Consider the following 18,115-nt stretch of genomic DNA (forward strand, 5'->3'; position numbering starts at 1 on the left):
TCTGACTCCAGAAGTAACCTGGGTTACGAGGAGCAGGAAGCATCAGCCTGAATGGACTTTTTAACACGTCTTCCACCCCAGCTTACCTGTGATTCTTTGTTAGAAGCAGGACCCTCTCCCTTCATTCTCCCAAAGATACTCATTCTCCACGACTCCCTTTCAGCCATGCTCTTACCCAGCTGGGCTATAGTTACAATAAAGGAAATGACTTTTCTCCCCTCCTCCCCCCACACCTTTGTTTTCCTAATCACAGGGTGCGGCTGGATATTGAATGGAGAAACTGCTGGGGTTTGGCTCCCGACTCCTCCCCTCCCCTTCTTCTTATACTACCCTGTCCTCCATCTGCAGCCACATCCTTAATCCCGCCTCTCACAGCCTTCCGCCAGTTTGTCAGGTCCCTGGGACAATAGGAAGCCACTTATGGCTGGAACCCGGAACTGTCCCGTGGAGGCCAGCTGACAGATCTCCTGGAAGCAGCCCAGTCTATAATTGTGCTGGTGCAGTTGGGCGCCTGGCCAGGACCCCTCTGATCTCTGGACACCTGGCTGACCAGGCCTCTTGCTTCCTCTCCTCAGCCTTTACAACAGGCCTGTTTGGATTCTAATACTTCTCTGGCCTTCCCCTTCCTTGAGCAGTGCCGTTGGTTCCAGAGCTGGGGCCATTCTCTCTGGAACTGGCTCCCTCTCATTGGGGGAGGCCCGGAAAGCAGCGGGACGGAATGTTGTTTTGTAGCTGAAGTTAAAGGGTAGAGCTGTGAACGGTGACCTGGCCTCTTGGCATGTTTGCAAACCAAAGAACCTTGAGAAGCTTTCTGACTATTGTTCTTTCACCCTCATCAGAGGTGTTTGGCCCCGGAGGAGGGGTGGTGGGAGGAAGGAAAAGCTGCCTGTCTTAGTCTTGGTGGCCGCTACCTGTGACTGTTACTTGACCTGGTTCCTAGCAGCATTATCAGAGGGGAAAAGCCACCATTCTTAAGGCTCCTGGGAACTGCCCAGGGCCTCCTTTCTCAGGCTTATGAACACAGGCTATTTGAGCTTTCTCTTTTGAGAAGTGATTTCTCATGCCCGTACTCTAGAAAAGAGGTAATGCAGATGGAAAGCCATTATCACTTCATCAGACGACAAACCATTTCTGCTAAGTTTGTGACTCCAGGAAATTCCACTGAAGAAACTGAACACATAGCTGCGTAGCGACCAGGAACTGTGGTGTAATGGGCTGGTGACAGTGTTGTAATAGGTTGATGACAGTGTTTTTTGTGATGCTGAAAATCATGCTCATTTTCTCACCCACACCCCCATCGAAACCATTAAAATTACAGTAATAGGTCACATTGATTAAATGTTTCCTCTGCTCTAGACACTGTCCTGAGCATTGCACATGCATTATCTTATTTAATTCCTACAACAACCTAATACCTGTAGATCTGGCCTTAACCTATTTTAGAAATAGGGAAATGGAGGTTACTTGCTCACAGTCACAGAGCTAGTAAGTAGCATAGCTGGGATTTGAACCCGGGCATTCTGAATCCTTGCTTGTAAAAGTCTCTTTGCATTCTTGAGGATGGGTATGTCATTTATATGTCATTTAACCTCTCCAAGGCTTCCTCTTCTGTAACTTCAGGGTAAGAACACTCACCCTGCCTGCCACACACTGGGTATCAGATAACATTGAAGGGTTCATGAATTTTCAAGGGTCAATAAAAGTGCTCTTAAATTTCTCCTGTCTGACTCCTGGATTGGAAGCCGGTGGAACAACCCTGCCATCTGCTGTTGTACTGTTGATGTTGCTGCTGCATTTATTGACGCACGCCCTTGATTCTGATTTGCTCATTTGTCTAGTACCATGGTCGGCAAGCTGCAGCTCGCGAGCCACATGCAGCTCTTTGGCCCCTTGAGTGTGGCTCTTCCACAAAATACCACGGCCTGGGCGAGTCTATTTTGAAGAAGTGGCATTAGAAGAAGTTTAAGTTTAAAAAATTTGTCTCTCAAAAGACATTTCAATGGTTGTACTGTTGATATTTGGCTCTGTTGACTAAGGAGTTTGCCGACCACTGGTCTAGGAGTTTATCTCTAAGGAAACAGCCAGCCAGCAGGTCATTAAGGCTAGCTGTCAGACAGGGGGCTGGGCCTTCCTGACAGAGGAAGGGAAGGACAGACACCTGGGCCTTTCTCTGCCCCCACAAGGGACTCCAGCATTAACATGCAGTGGGACTCCGAGTGTGTAGTAGCAGCATGTAACCTTCAGTGTGCCTTAATCCCGCTCTGCTCTTTGGGAAGAGAGAACTAAGACCTTATAGAAGCCCCACAGCTGCTATTCAGGGCAGAGATGGAGGGGGTAGGGGTGGGGCCAGGGATGGATGATGGCTATTTATTAAGCATTGTATTGAGAGTTTCACTTATATTATCTGATTCAGCCCTCACAAAAACCCTGAAGCCCATTTTATAGTAAAACAGGAAGACCCAGAAAGGCGGAATAACTTGCCCAGGTCACACGGAGCTGACATTTGAACTCGGGTCCCCCTAGCTCCCAAGAGGGTCCTCTTTACACTGAGGCTCCCAGGAAAGAGTAGTGGACTTGGAGTCACAAGACCCGGATTTTAGTCTTAGCTGAGCCAGGCCAGTGGTGTAACCGTGAGCAAGCTCCGGTGCCACTGCGGTGACGGTAAATCCCCGCTCGGGGAGTAGGTGCGAGGCTTAAGGGGGTAACGGCGAGGAAAGCACTCTGAAGACAGTACAAGGGCACGATGTGAAGGGTTAGCAGCAGCACATGGCAACATTGTGCTCCTTAAACCAACCAGCCGTTCACATACCATTTTGAGCACCGTCTGCTATATTAAAGGCACCAAACTAAACGCTGCTGGGGATGCAGATTGGACATACTGGCCTGGTCTCCTAACTGGCGCCCTCAGACAGCTGAAAAGCAGGTAACAGCCCTGGCCAGTGCGGCTCAGTTGTTTGGGCGTCATCCCATATACCAAGAGGTCACCGGTCCGGCTCCCAGGCAGAGCACATGCCCAGGTTGCGGGCTTGATCCCCAGTAGGGGCATGCAGGAGGCAGCCCACGGGTGCTCTCCCTCTCCCTTCCTGTCTCTCTCAAATCAATCAAAACACGGTTTAAAGAAACAGAAACCCGGGTAATAATGTGAAGCGTTCCTGAAGGGCTCTAGTCTGGCATCCATTCTGTCTCTCCCTGAAGCAGTGTCCTCACAGTCATGTTCCAGAGACAGACTTCTGAGTCCATCCACTGGCCACATTCAGTGACAGGGGTCCTCAAACTTTTTAAACAGGGGGCCAGTTCACTGTCCCTCAGACCGTTGGAGGGCCGGACTACAGTTTAAAAAAAAACTATGAACAAATTCCTATGCGCACTGCGGGCCCGGGACGAGTCGGCTGCTAAGCAGGACAGGCAGCGGCACCCGGCGGGCCGGATAAATGTCCTCGGCGGGCCGCATGTGGCCCTCGGGCCGTAGTTTGAGGACCCCTGTAAGACCTCCCACACTGCACTGGAGGTAGTGAAGTGAATCTGCCTTTGGAGTCAGGGTGCTTGAGTTTCCATCCAACTTCGTTCAGCCACCTGCCCTTGAGTCCGATGGTTAATCTTTCTTTGCCAGTTTCCTCATCTGTAAAAGGGGAAATAATTCTCACCTTGAAAGGTGGTTATGCGAATTGAATTTGATCAGTGCCTGGCCATAGTTAGGGTTGAATAGTTGTTAGCGGTTGTTATTAGTGTCTTTGTCACTCTGTTTTTGCTTGTTTTGTTAATCCTCATCGGAGGCTATTTTTTCCATTGACAGAGAGATAGAAACCGATCGCCTGCCTCCTGCACGCCCCCTGCTGGGGATTGAGCCCGCAACCCAGTCATGTGCCCTGACTGGGAACCGAATGGGTGAACTCCTGGTTCATGGGTTGATGCTCAACCACTGATCCACACTGGCCAGGCTTTACCATTGATTTTTAGAGAGACGGAAGGGAGGGAGGGAGAGTGTTGTCGGGGGGAGAGAGACACATTGATTGGTTGACTTCCCCCCTGTGCCCCCGACCAGGCCAGGGACTGGGGATTGAATCTACAACCCAGGTACATGCCCTTGAATGGAAATCAAACCCACGATCCCTCGGTGCTCAGGCCGAGGCTCTAACCACCGAGCTGCCGGCCAGGGCTTTTTGTCACTCTCGACACAGTCTCTTTTCTTGGCTTTCTTGTCATTCCACACTCTCCTGGTTTCCCCCGACTTCTCTGGTCTTTCCAGTTTGCTTATCCTCCCCTATCTAGCTGTGAAATGCTGCCATTTCTCCAGGCTCCTGTTGTCCTCCGCACACTGATAAACCCCACAATTAGTGTCTTCAGTCCAAACCTTTCCACTGATCTAGGCCTACTTTTCCTGTCATCTTCACATACCCGGTGAATGTCTCGCAGGCATCTCAGACCCAGCTAGACTTCCCGTCCTCCCCGCACCGTGGCTCCTCTCCCATCGTAGCCTGTCCCGTTGAATTGATGTACCACCATCCACTCACCAGCCAAGCCAGGACCTGGGAGTCTTTCTGGTACCTCTTCTCCCATTCTCCACATCCAAGCCTGTCAGTTTTATCTCCAGATTATATTTTTTGAGTGTGTCCACTTCTTTCCATTTCTCCTTCCACCCCCTGTTTCAGGCTACCATCATCCCACGTATAGGACCACAATAGCCTTGTAACTGTCCACAGTCACTCTGCACCCCAACCCATTCCCCACCGAGAGGCAGCCAGAGTGAGTGATCTTTAAAGGAAATATCTGAGCACACCACACTCTGTCGTCTCTCTGTTCTTATACATTTCCACAACTTTTCAGCGTTCTTGGGTAAAGACCAAAGTCCTTAATGTGGCCTACAGAGCCCCCACCCCCCAACCTCACCCCCCACCCCGCGCCATGGTCTGGCCTCTCCTCACTGCCTCCTGCTCTCTCTGCTCCAGCCTCACTGCTCTTCTTCACAGGGTCCAGCACGCACCTTCTTCCTTCTGACAAGACCTTTGTTCCTGCTGTTGCCTCTGCTTGGAATGCTCCCTCCCCTCTCTGGCCTAATGAACTCCTGCCCGTTCTTCAGACCTTTACCTGGATATCTCAGGGAAATAGTTACAGAGCAAGTCACGCTTTCATAGGAAGCTTCCCTTTGAAGCTGCTTTTTGCAGTTTCAGTTTCACGTTTCTTTGATAATCTCCTTAATGACATCCTGAGACTTAGAATATTGTGCAAACGTACCTTGGTCAGGGACCAGGGGGCTTTCTGGCCCTCATTGGGCCACCACTGAGCACATGGTTGGATGAATTGCCAGGGTGGCCAAGAGCTATGATGTAAGAGAGGCCTTTCCCTACCCTTGCCCTCCCCCACGGTCCTTTCTTTCGCAGTCACCACGGGGCAATTACTGTAAATGGCAGGGAGGAATTGGTTCCCGACATTGGGCTGTTTTGGAAACTTGCCTGTAAGCGTTGAGGTGAGAAGTTATAAAGATGTGTCTCCTGTCCCCAGAGGAGTCAGAAAGTCTGACCCAGGAGTCCTGGCCAGCAGCCCTTCTCTACAGGTACAATCCAGACAAGAACCAACCCTGGAGAGAGAGAGAGAGTAGAAGGAAGAATGAGGTCAGCTACTCTAGCCCAATCTAATTGTGAATTGCTCTGAAATGTGACAAATCTCATTGCTAATAGTAAGTATTTTTGTTTGTTTGTTTTTTAAATTTTAGAAATCTTTGAAGGATGGCATTAGCTAAAGATGCCCATTAGGTATGGAGTGGAAGAAACGGAATACTGACAAAGGGTCTTTTACCCGTGTGTGCTTTATGGTGGGGAGGGGTGGATAGGTTGGTGATTCCACAAGAACTTGGAAATGGAAGTTTGTCCTCGGGGGCCAAACAAGTTAGATACCCATGTTAGGAGAGCATGTGTAATGTGTGGTCGTTAAGAGCACAGACTCTGCTTTGGTTCAAGTCCTGGCTCTGCCACTTACTAGCTGTGCACCTTGGGCAAGTTACTCACCCTCTCTGTGCTTCATTTTCTCCTCTATGAAATGGAGATACTGACCTACTGCCTAGTTCCTAGCGTTATTGCGAGGGGTAAATAAGAGGTTAGCGTCAGAGTGAGCACTCAGGAGTGTCAGCCATTTTTTATTAGCAGAGCCAAATGGCTCCCCGGGCTGAACAATATGCGGATTGGTGATTGTTATGCATCTAAAGAAGTAATGATTTTTCCCCATTAAAAATTAGTTTAAACACACACACACACACACACACACACACACACACACACAGTAGAATACTGAGTGGCCAGCAGTGAAACAGAAAGTGAAAAGTCAGTGAGGCAAAACTAGTAGTGTGTCCAGAGACTGAATCGGGATTTGGTTACCAGAAAGGGGTTCTTCGTTACAGGCGGGGCTGGTTTGGCCGGCTCACTCCCGCCAGCGTGAAATTTCTCTCTGTGGCTTCTCATTTCCCCTTGAGTCCATGCTCACAGAGGGGCCTTCTCATGATTAACTCAGCTCCCTGGGACTCTGGATAACAGGAAAGGTCCGGAGGTAGTACCTGTGTAAGGGATGTGGGTATTCTGATTTCAAGTGTCAGTTCGTAAGTGGACAGTGGGATTGGCAGATGGTTACACAGAAGCATCCTAGAATGTCTGCACCTCTCTCGGTACTGCGAAGGCCTGTTTCTGGGCCAATCAGGCCAAAAATGAGGCCTGGATTAGGGTCATGCTCCAAGATGACCGCTAACCTCTGGGTGGTCAGCCAGTCAGCCTTTCTCTGACCCCAACCCCTTCCTCACGGCTCCCTTCAGCATGGACATACCGGCGTGGAATATTTTTGCCCACCTACCTCCTTCCCTGTACAGAGGGACCCGTGGGAGCCCAGACAGAGTTTCATGCCTTGCCTCAGCTCCTACAGCCCGTTTGTTTTTAGACGGGTCGCATTCTCAGGTCTTCTCTGCCGGGCCCCGGCTCTTCTCCCGGCCGGCCGTGGAGTTTCGTTAAGGTGTCCAGGGCATTTTACCCCCGGTCCAGCCAGGAGACCATCGATGTAAACACTGCATTTGACACCGAATGTTGGCTGTTCCGTTTTCTAATGTTAGTATCACAGAGCAGCAGTGGGTGGTTATCTGCAAGAGATTACGATCTCATTCTTAGGAGCTTACAGCCCATACAGAAAAATCTCAGCTATTAAAATGACCAACTCAGTAGAGATGTGGCCTGAGGATGCAGCCATCGTCTGCTGGTAGCGACACTCGTTGGCCAGCACACCAGTCACGTGGACATCTACACGGCCGAAGGCAGACTTGAGAGAGTCAAACTAGCAACTAAAGACCAGCGCTGTCTCTGGCGTTTCAGGCTTCACCTCCTGCTCACTGGGAACCTCCGCTCATGTAAACACCTCTGATAACTTGTCACTGCCTGTGGGCAACGCTTTGGCCTGTCAGACCTTGACCTGGGTGCTCTGCCTCTGCTCTCCTCCACCGTCCCAGACTCCTCTCTGGTTATTCCTGCCCTGAAGCTTCCAGGCCATACTCTGTTGTGCCTCGTTGCGTTTGTACATGTGGTACCTTCAGGTTGAAATGCTTTTGTCTGCCTGGCGATCATCGTCTGAGAGTGGTACATGCCCTCCTCTGTGGAGGAGCCTCCCCACACCCCCCCTCACCTCTCCCCAGCCAATCAGAGGAGACCTTTTCCTTCGTCTTTGTTATTGTCCTCAGACCTCAGGGATAGCCCTGTCACTCTTAGAGGATGACCTTCTTTAAGTCTGGAGCCCCATAGCTAGTTCGTCTTTGTATCCCAGAGCTTGGCGGAGTACCTAGAACCCAGTGGGTACTCAGTGTGTGCTGGGCGAGTGACGTTTTTATCGAATGACCACCTTTCTCTTGGACACTTGGGTCAAGCCCTTCCAGTGTGCATCATACCCATCTCTTTGCTCTGTGGTATTCTCCCAGGCAAGAGCTTTTCGTCTGAAGTGGGGACATGGAATAAGACTTCTGTCTGTAAATGTCATTCTGAAGTCTAAAATCGGCCAACCTTGCCCTAGCCCAGTGGTTCTCAACCTTTCTAATGCCGCGACCCTTTAATACAGTTCCTCATGTTGTGGTGACCCCCAACGATAAAATTATTTTCGTTGCTACTTCATAACTGTAATTTTGCTACTGTTATGAATCGTAATGTAAATATCTGTGTTTTCCGATGGTCTTAGGCTCTACAGCAGCGGTTCTCAACCTGTGGGTCAAGACCCACAGGTTGAGAACCGCTAGCAAAATTACAGTTATGAAGTAGCCTCAAAAATAATTTTATGGTTGGGGTCACCACAACATGAGGAACTGTATTAAAGGGTCGCGGCATTAGAAAGGTTGAGAACCACTGCGCCTAGCTGGTTTGGCTCAGTGGATGTAGCGTCAGCCTGTGGGCTGAAGGGTCCCGGGTTCAATTCCGGTCAAGGGCACATGCCCGGGTTGCGGGCTCAATCCCCAATAAGGGGGCATGATTCTCTCTCACCATTGATGTTTCTATCTCTCCATTCCTCTCCCTCTCTGAAATCAATAAAAATACATTTAAAAGAAAAGAAAAATGGTCAGTAAATGGAGGTGGCAATGGTCACCTTTCAAGATTCAGAAGCTACAGTGTCTCCAGGAGCTCCCTTCCCTGGTCAGAGTCCTCCTGGCCAATAGCAGGCCCCATGTGGACATCGTTCCTTGGGTCACACCTTACCTGACCAGAGCCTTCTTCGGAGGAGAGGTTGGGGTTATTCATTGACCACTCCTCCCCAGAGTGCTCGTTCTGGGCTGCTGGCCTTGAAGGCTGCCGTCTCCGGCCTCTCATAGATGCCTTCAAGCCCTGCGTCTTAGCTGGTTCCGAGGAGTCAGTTTGCTTGGCTTCCAGCCAGGTTCCCAACTTGTGAAATGTGCAGGAGATTGACACCTTTCCTGCCATCTTATCCTGGCCTTAACTGCCTGGCCAAGCATCCCTGCGGATGCCTCTGGCGGCTGTAACTGCTGAATCCTCTGCCAGCTGTTCGGGGGACCTAGAAGAGCAGCTTTCCATGCAGGACCCGTATCCAAGGGCAACAAGGGGAAGTGTATCCTCCAGTGCAACCTTTCACCTTCCAGTTCAGGGTGGCCGGGGCCCTTTGAAGTTGGCCCCGAGGAACCACAACACACTTGGGTCTGAATGGCCAGCCGCTTGTCACATCTGGTGATCCGTCCTTCCGGGGTTCCTCCTGAAGCCTGGATTTACAGGAGGCAAGTGGGTCCCACTTAGGAGGGGCTTCTGCTTCAGCTCAAAACGTAAGAGACATGGCTGCCCCTTTTTAGGGGGAGGCAGTTTCTGTGGCCTTGAGACGACCTCTCAACTAGTTACCCACCCACCCACCACTGAGTCCTTTGTGAGGGGCGTGGGGGGAGCAGAGAACGCCTGCAGCCTCCTGCTCACATTCCTAGACACCGACTCACTGCGCCCCGCCACCGCTGGAACAGCAGAGCTGTGTGAAATGTCAGGAGGAGTTATGCTCATGGGCTCCCTGGCCCCTGCCTCTTTGTGGCTTGCATTTTCTTCCATCTGCATTCTGTTCATCAGATGGGAAATCAGAGGGTGCAATTAGAAGACAATTTGCTAGTTCCAGACTTAATTTGGGGCCCCCTTCTTGCCTGATAGAATTACAGGGGAACGTAATAGGTTTTTTGGTGAGAAATAGTTAGCTCTGTGGCTGGGAGAAAGAGAGCTCCCAGCTCTCCAGCTGTGCGGCCCTTTCAGCGTCCTGTACGCTGTTCCCCCCTTGCACGCTGCCCCACCTCTTCTCGTGCGTGGCCCCCAGGCCAGGATCTTGAACCCCTCAGGGCCAGCTCAAGGAGTTTGAACTCAACTTCAGACATAAGGAAAACGGGAGCCCTCTGTAACCTCAGAGCGCTGAAAAACGTTGAAGCTGGAAGCTATTTAGAGACCTAGCCACAGCCCAGACAGAGGCAGCGACAGCGACTTGCTGAAGGCCACATAGCTAGCCCATAGTGGTGGTAACAATAGTCTTAATGATATTAGCAGCGAACATTTATCAACCCTTAATGCGTTCCAGACCGTGTGCCAAGGGCTTACGTGCGGTGCATTGTCGTATTCAAACCCAGACAGTCTGGCTCTGGGCCCAGGCTGGGCTCCAGCATAGCAACGGTAGAGTTCAATATAGATAGCCCGGGTTCGAATCCCGGCTGCCCCTCTCACTCACACAGCTGGGTGATCTCAGGCAAGCAGTTTAAACTCTCCGTGCTTCACTCCTTCCTCTGAAAAGGGGAGTCTTCGCCCTGCTGACGAGTGCACATTAACATCCATGTGTGTAAGTGCTGCGAGCAGTGTGTGGTGCAGGGGGAGTGCCTGCCAGTGCTCGCTTCCCGCTGCCTCTGCAGCTGAAGTGTGATGTCTGTGACAGTAGGTAGAGGTGGCTGAGTTCGGTACCAATGCCCAAGCTGGTCTTTACTATTAGAGACAATAAACAGAGCGGTTGAGTGCATTGGCTCTGGAGCAGAGATCAGCAAATTGTAGCCGCGCTGCCTGTTTTTGTACATCCTGTGATTTCCACATTTTTAAATGGTTGAGGCGGGGCGTGCAAAAGAATACGTCATAGCGCATGAAATTCAGATGTCAGTGTCCACAAATAAAGTGTTTTTTTTTTTTTTTAAAGGTGGTGGTGGATAGCCTTATCAAATTTTTTTTTTAATAGCTTTTTATTGATATTTTACAGAGAGGAAGGGAGAGGGATAGAGAGCTAGAAACATCGATGAGAGAGAAACACCGACCAGCTGCCTCCTGCACACCTCCTACTGGGGATGTGCCCGCAGCCAAGGTACATGCCCTTGACCGGAATCGAACCCGGGACCTTTCAGTCCACAGGCCGACGCTCTATCCACTGAGCCAAACCGGTTTTGGCACAAATAAAGTTTTATTGGAACACATCCACTTGTTTATGTTTTCTGTCTGGCCACTTTTGTGCTGCAGTGACAGGGTCTGTATTTGTGTAGGCCTGCAAAGCCTAAAATATTTGCTCTCTGGCCTGTTAGAGAGAACAAAGTGTCCTGACCCCTGTTCTAGAATCACACTTACTAGGTTTGAAGCCCAGCTTCACCACTTACCAGTAGCTTGTCTTCAGGCTGGTGACATAACCTTCAGAACCTCAGTTTGCTCATCTCTTAAATGGGGATAATAAGAACATCTACCCCATATATTGACAGCTTAAGTATGATAGATAACAGATGCAGTCCTGGACAAGCTTATGCAATTGCCTTTGGCGGGGAAGGGTCCTCGGGGCCTAATAGATAAGGTGTCTGATGCCGAATCAGAAGATTGAGGGTTCAAGTCCCTTTATAGTTGCTCCTAGGCATGTTTTTTGTTTTTTTTTTCTCCCTCTGCTTAAAACTTGCCCCGCTTGGTACTATGCCCTATTCGGGCCTCTTCCCCTCTGGCTGTGCCTGCCACCCACCTTCCCATACCTCACACATAGCCCTCTGACTGCAACCAGGGTGACCCCGAGGGCGCTACAGGACCAACATGGGCCAGACTCGAGGAAGACTGTGGACCTTGAAGCCACTGGCCCCGAGTCCTGCGAACCCACTGGGAATTGGCTACATCACCTAGAGCTCAGACAGAAAGAACGGTGATGGACAAGAGAACTGACAGACAGGGGGCTGGGCTGGGGTAGGGCAGAGGAGTTGCCCAGGAGGGTCAAAGGACAGGTGCATTTTAAAATATAATAGATTATTGTGGTGAAGATGATTGGGAAATAGTGGTGATGGTTGCACAATATTATGAATGTAACTGATGCCACTAGGTTGTACATTAAAAATGGTTATAATGCCAAATGTGACATCATATGTGTGTGTGTGTGTGTGTGTGTGTATTTACCACCATAGAAATATTTTTTTAAATATATTTTATTGATATTTCACAGAGAGGAAGGGAGAGGGATAGAGAGCTAGAAACATCGATGAGAGAGAAACATCGATCAGCTGCCTCCTACACACCTCCCACTGGGGATGTGCCCGCAACCAAGGTACATGCCCTTGACCGGAATCGAACCCGGGACCTTTCAGTCCGCAGGCCGACTCTCTATCCACTGAGCCAAACCGGTTTCGGCCACCATAGAAATATTTTAAAAAATAGGCAGACTATAACACAGGACCTGAAACATATTAAGTGCTCAATAAGTGGTAGTTTATAACAGGGCACAAACCCTGCCTTATCACATTCATTGTTATCCCTGTGCCCAATAATCAGTAGAGGGATGGGAAAAGGCTCCTTTGTAATCCAGTCACCACCTTTGCCACAGACTTTCCCGTCACGGTGACAGGGTGACTTCAGTGGAGAGGAGTCTGCGCCCGGTGGGAGAGAGCTGGTGTCACTCCCTCAAGTTCAACGGTGAGGTCTGGACGTGCCCCAGTCTTCTCCGGCAGCCCTGCCCTTTCTCTCAGTAGTCCTATAGGCAGGGGGATAAAGGGCTTTTCCAGGGGTGAGCTCTGGCTTGGGCATCCCTGGGGCTTCAGACAAGCCCCCACTCCACATAACCGAGGCCCATCATCCCCACCGTTTGAGAGGCCTGGTTACCGCGGACACAGTCAAAGAAGCACCACTGCCCACAACGGCCCACGGATGGCATTCTGGGAACGAGCAAATGAATGAGAGGGGGGACAGATGACAGGCTCGTGTCCCTGTGCTCTCTCCTACTTGCAGAAGGGCGTGGAGGGAGACGTTTTCCGGGGCTGAGGGCTCTGGCTCTGGAGTCACGTGGGCCTCCATTTAAATCCCAGCCCTGCCGCGGACTGGTTTTTCTGGCCTTAGGAAAACTTTCCCTATTTCTAAAGTGGAGGTCACTGTCACCTCGGAGAAACGGGAGAGTGCTTATGCCGAGCTTGCCACATGGAGCAACGTCAAGTGTCAGTTACCACTGGGCCTTGTTTCCTCATCCTGGGTGCAGATCTTCCCCGAAGAGGAGCGGCAGCCCCCGCCGGCGCTGGCCCGTTCTGGGAGTTGTCCCCAGGCCAGGCAGAGGGGAGGGATGAATGGGGAGCCTAGTGCCAGGACCAAGGCGATGCCAGAACCCAGAGGGCATCTCTCCGGACCTGTCTCTCTGGCCAGAGAGCCCAGGCCCACCCCCCCCGCCGCCTTCTGGGGGCGGGGCTTGGCCTGGAACTGGTATCCTGGGCTTTTTCTGCACCTTCGAGCCTTGATACCATCCTTCGGGCGGCTTCTTGGGCTGGGGAAACGAGGGGGCTGATGTGCGCACCCTCTCTCCTGCCCTGCCCTGCCCCCGAGCTCGGGGATGGACGCTCAGCCGGCCCTGGTTATTGTCTGCAGCGGCGCCTGCCTACAGCCTCCCTTCAGCCCAGCTCCACCCCTTGCCTGCAAGGTCTGTTTCCTAATAGCTGCTCCAACCACACACCTCGGTTCCGCGAGGAGCCCCTCCTCTTCCTCCCTCCCTCCCTCATCAGGGGTGGGGCCGAGGGGGAAGGCTAACTTGACAGCAGCGCTTCTTTCTTAGCTAGTCACCGGCCCCGGCCCCAGAATGCCTGTGTGTGTGTAGCCTCCGCAGAGCGGTGGTCCTCCCGGAGTCCCGAGGGGCCGCAGGAGCTGCTGAGAACTGGGGGGGCGGGGGGGAGGAGACCATCCCTGCCATGAGCCCCTTCGGGAATCTGCAGGAGGCAGGAGTCCTCACACCTCTTCAGCTGCTCCGGAGGGAGAGGTGAGCGCTGGGCAGCCGGCCCGCAGCTAGAGGTGCCGGGAGCCCCGGGCCTGTCATGGTGGCCGACTGCAGCCGGCCTGAGGCGCTCCCAGACGGGTTTGCAGCTGAGCTTGTCTGTCTGGTGTGGGAAGAAGATGGGGAGTTACTTGTCCATCTCGGCTTACTTCACCTCCAGAGACCCCTTTCGGTGAGTTGGGCTCTGAGTCCCCCTCCCCATCTCCTCTTCTGCCTCCCGCCCCCCTGGTCTTGAAGGGGAGGGCAGAGTCCTCCTTGAATCTGCTGCTCAGATTTCGCTCCTCCTCCTCCTCCGACCATCGACCATCGACCATCGGTTCTGTCAGGCAGAAAAGCCAGTCGAATCCGTTCTGGCCACGGTGAGGTTGAGGGATCTGCCCAGGAAGAAGCTCCCGGGGAACGTGGGCTCCCCTTCCCAGTCACACCTGGAAGGGCCGCCAGAAGATGCTGCTGACCTGCCTGCGCTTGGTGCTACTGCTTCCGGGGAAGAGCTCCAACAGGGTGCTGTTCTCCCAGCGCCTATGTTACCTGCAGGCTGTGCTGCCTGCCCAGGAATTTGTCCCAACAAGCAGGATGGACAGGTTTTGCCAAAGGATCTGGGTGTGGGCAGCAGCCTGGTATACAGTAGGCATTCTTAATGGCAAGCGCATTTGCCTCTGGCCTTTAAGGGCTCCTGAGCTCCCAGGTGTGAATACAGTTGCTAGGGAAAGGCCTGGGAAAGTTCTTCCCAGACGGGGACAACTGGCTTTGGAATGTTCCCGAGCTGCGAGGGCAGCCCCCCGCGCATGCCCCGGGTCTCGGGCCTGAGTACCTCTGGGGCCCTCTGTCCGTGGAGCTTCTGGGAGGGAGGTGTAGAAACTTTCTCACTACCTCAGAGCTGCCTTTCTTTGCTCTCCGCCCCGCCCCACCTCCAACAGAAACTCCCCAGAGGGTTAGTGGCCCTCGGGGTCCCTCCTTGAATGGAGTCATTCCTGGCTGGGGTGGGGCCTGTTTTCATTCGTTTTGGGAGCAGCCTGTTGTTCCACGGGCCGCCTCCCCCTCACCAGTGGTCCTGGTCCGCTTCTCCCTTCTGGCTTCCCCAACCCAGCCTCATGCCCAGACCTCGGTGCTAGGATACTAGTCAGGTGGCCAGGCTCTGGGCAGAAAAGCAGAACACCATGTGGTTTCACGGAACTGCTGGACCCTGGTAAAGTGGTGGGAAACCTCTGGATTGGGGGGGGGGAGGGACCCACAGGGAGCTGGTCCTCAGTGCTGACTACCAGGCATCCTGCTAGGCACTTTATTGTTTGATCACTCAATGGCCTAAAGCCGGGTCGGCAAACGGCGGCTCGCGAGCCACATGCGGCTCTTTGGCCCCTTGAGTGTGGCTCTTCCACAAAATAACCACGGCCTGGGTGAGTGTATTTTGAAGAAGTGGCGTTAGAAGAAGTTTACGTTTAAAAAATTTGGCTCTCAAAAGAAATTTTCATCGTTGGACTGTTGATATTTGGCTCTGTTGACTAATGAGTTTGCCGACCACTGGCCTAAAGCAAGACGTTATGCAGCCCCATTTCTCAGATGAGGCAATCCGCTTCCACTGTGAACATGTGGAGTCTCTCTGGCCAGCCTTTCCCTCTTGTCTTCCTGCGTTTTTCACATCATCTGAAGGCTGGTCCCTCCCCCAGGGGTACTCTAGGTTTGCTTTCCTCTCCCAGCAGAGAGGACGGAGGGGGGGGGGTGGAAAGAGGCCATGGAGCTTGCCTGGCATATCAAAGGGATGCAGAGATTCTTAAGAGCAGATGGGGCCCTAGCCGGTTTGGCTCAGTGGATAGCGTGTTGGCCTGCAGATCGAAGGGTCCAGGGTTTGATTCCAGTCCAGGGCACGTACCTAAGTTGCAGGCTTCTCCCCGCCCTGGCCCTGGTCAGGGCTCGGACAGGAAGCAACCAATCGAAGTGTCTCTCTCACATCGATGATTCTCTCTGTCTCTCCCTCTCTCTTCCACTCTCTCTAAAAACCACTGGAAAAATATCCTCGGGTGAGGATCAAAACAAAAGCAGATGGGAATTGATCTTGAGTTTAGAGGCAGGTTTTACCAGGTGGACTGGAAATGCCAAGAGTTTGAAGGAGCCACTAGTGTAAGCCGGGACCTCATTAATCCCTTTTACTCTTAATCCTGAAAAGGCACTTTGAGGGACGGATTGTCCCTTTAGGAGCCAGGCTGCTGGGCCCTTCTTAATCTCTGGGGGGTAGGACCACATTTCTCAGGAGCTAGAGCAGATAATGAACTCCCAACCTGGACCTTTGAGGGCCAGGCTGCCGATGCTGTCCTGATGTTCCTGTCCTTTGTCCTGTTCTGCACCAGCCCCTCTAGGGAACCTGACAACCCCCACCTCTCCAAGCTCTTGTTTGCCCAGCTGGGGGTGGGGGGTGCCGACTGACTGACTGGCTCACTGTAGACCCTCTCCCCTCCCCCAAATGAGAGGCCACATTCCTGAAGCCACTTCCAAAGTGACAGCCAGCACGTTGGGCTCTGTGCCCCACAGGAGGGACCACCCAGACCCTCCGCTCTCCCAGGTATCAACCTTATCAGTCACCAGAAAGCCGCTTCCACCATCAGCCCCCCCTTCATTACAGGGTGTCCGCAAGGACTGATCCCTGACCAGGTCTCTGTCCCTTCCCTGGGCCTCAGTTTTCTCCTTGGCAGAGCATAGGGGGGCTCCCTCCACTTCCTAGGCTTCTGATCATGACCCTTGCCAGATGCCGTGGAACAAATAAATGTCCTTGACCCCAGGTCTCTGGGGGAGTACAGAGTCTACAGGACTTCTGAGGCTGTGGTTGCAAGGAAAACGATGAAACCAGATTCCACGGAGACATGATGAGGCGTGACAGCCTCAAAGAGGGGGAGAGGGAGCAGGGAATGAAGAATGTAATTTCTGTACCCGGGCAGGTGGTGCTCAGCCGAGTGCACCGTCTTCCTCTGCCAGTGCCACTCGTGTCAGGGGCGAGGTGCAGGGACACATGGGCTCCCAATAAGAAAACACCTCAATTGGAATTTACAAAAGAGGTAAATTAAGGAGTGACTTTTGTCTAACGTATTTAGAGGATACGTATATTTCAGAGAGGAAGAGAGGTGGGGGGAGAGAGAGAGAGAAACATCAATGATGTGAGAGAATCATTGATTGGCTGTTCCTGCATTCCCCCTACTGGGGGGTCGAGCCCACAACCCAGGCATTACCCTGACCTGAATTGAACCATAACCTCCTAGTCAATGCTCAACCACTGAGCAACACTGGCCGGGCCCAAGGATATTTTTCCCCCTTGATCTCAGAGAGAGAGAGGGAGGGAGACATTGATGTGAGGCAGCGGAGGGCTTGTTCTCTAGCCTGCGTACAGCCAGTGTAATAGTGACTGTTTGGTTCCATTACCACATGAGGTTGAAAATTTACCTGCAGACATTTGGCCTGAATAAGTTGCTTGTGAGTGAGGACTGGGTCTATCGTATTTCCCTTGGCGTCTCCCAGCGCAGTCACTTGCCTGTTTGGTCTTGCACATCCAAGATGCGCAGTAACTATTTCCTAATTGATAGGAACTGATTAGAATCTATCGATCTTCTAATTGACTGGATAAATAATTCATTTTAGGATCTTCTCAGCTCACAAAAATCTGGTTCTGGGCCAAGAAGCAGGTCCATATTGCTTGGACATGAGAGGAAAAGGGGTCTGTCTCCGTTCACCCTCGGTGTTCTCAAATTAAAGAGGGGTCCAGCCTGGCCGGTGCAGCTCAGTTGGCTGAGCGAAAGTTTTGTTCCTGGTCAGGGGGCTTGATCCCCAGTAGAGGGTGTGCAGGAGGCAGCTGATCAGTGTTTCTCTCCCTCTCTCTCTCTAAAATCAAGAAAAATATATTTGGAAGGAAGGAGGGAGGGAGGGAGGAAGGGAGGGAGGGAGGAAGGAAGGCCATGTGACTAAGTGGTTAGCATCACCCTGTGCACTGAAGGGTCATGGATTCAATTCCCGGTCAAGGGCACCTACCTGGGTTGCAGGTTGGGGCATGTGCGGGAGGCAACCAATGGATGTCTCTCTCACATCCATGTTTCTCTCCCCCCTTCCCTCCCTCCCTCCCTTCTACTCTCTCTAAAAATCAAAGGGAAAAAATATCCTTGGGTGAGGATTAACCCCCCCAAAAAAGGAGAGTGGGAGGGAAATGAACACTTACAGGGTACCTGCTGTGGGCCAGGCATCATGTTAGGCATTTGTGCGTAATTTAATTCTCATAACCCCATGAGAATTTACCGTCCCCAGCGTGCAGAGGAGGAAACGGAGGCTCAGTCCTGAAGTAACCGGCTTTAGGTGACACCTGGGAAGTGGCAAAGAAGGAACGTGGACCCGTGGAACTTAAGAGCTATTTGTG

At 52.1% G+C, this 18,115-nt stretch overlaps 1 protein-coding gene across 4 annotated transcripts in view; it reads left to right on the forward strand.

Moving 5' to 3' along the window:
• The window catches only part of LIMK2 (LIM domain kinase 2), a 57,241-nt gene that overhangs the window by 15,862 nt on the left and 23,264 nt on the right, over window positions 1-18,115 (forward strand). Inside the window, exon 1 of one of the 4 annotated variants that reach the window (XM_080650798.1) lies at window positions 13,451-13,900. The exons of 1 other annotated variant lie outside the window; for it this stretch is intronic. In XM_080650798.1, coding sequence (XP_080506924.1) covers window positions 13,848-13,900 — 53 coding nt within the window. In that variant the 5' untranslated portion in view covers window positions 13,451-13,847. Of the gene's footprint in view, window positions 1-13,450; window positions 13,901-18,006; window positions 18,113-18,115 lie in introns of those variants that run through there. 2 more of the 4 variants (XM_080650800.1, XM_080650799.1) reach the window with 2 other exon arrangements.

This window comes from Plecotus auritus (genome assembly GCF_963455305.1).
Source record: "Plecotus auritus genome assembly, chromosome: 13".
Lineage (NCBI taxonomy): Eukaryota > Metazoa > Chordata > Mammalia > Chiroptera > Vespertilionidae > Plecotus > Plecotus auritus.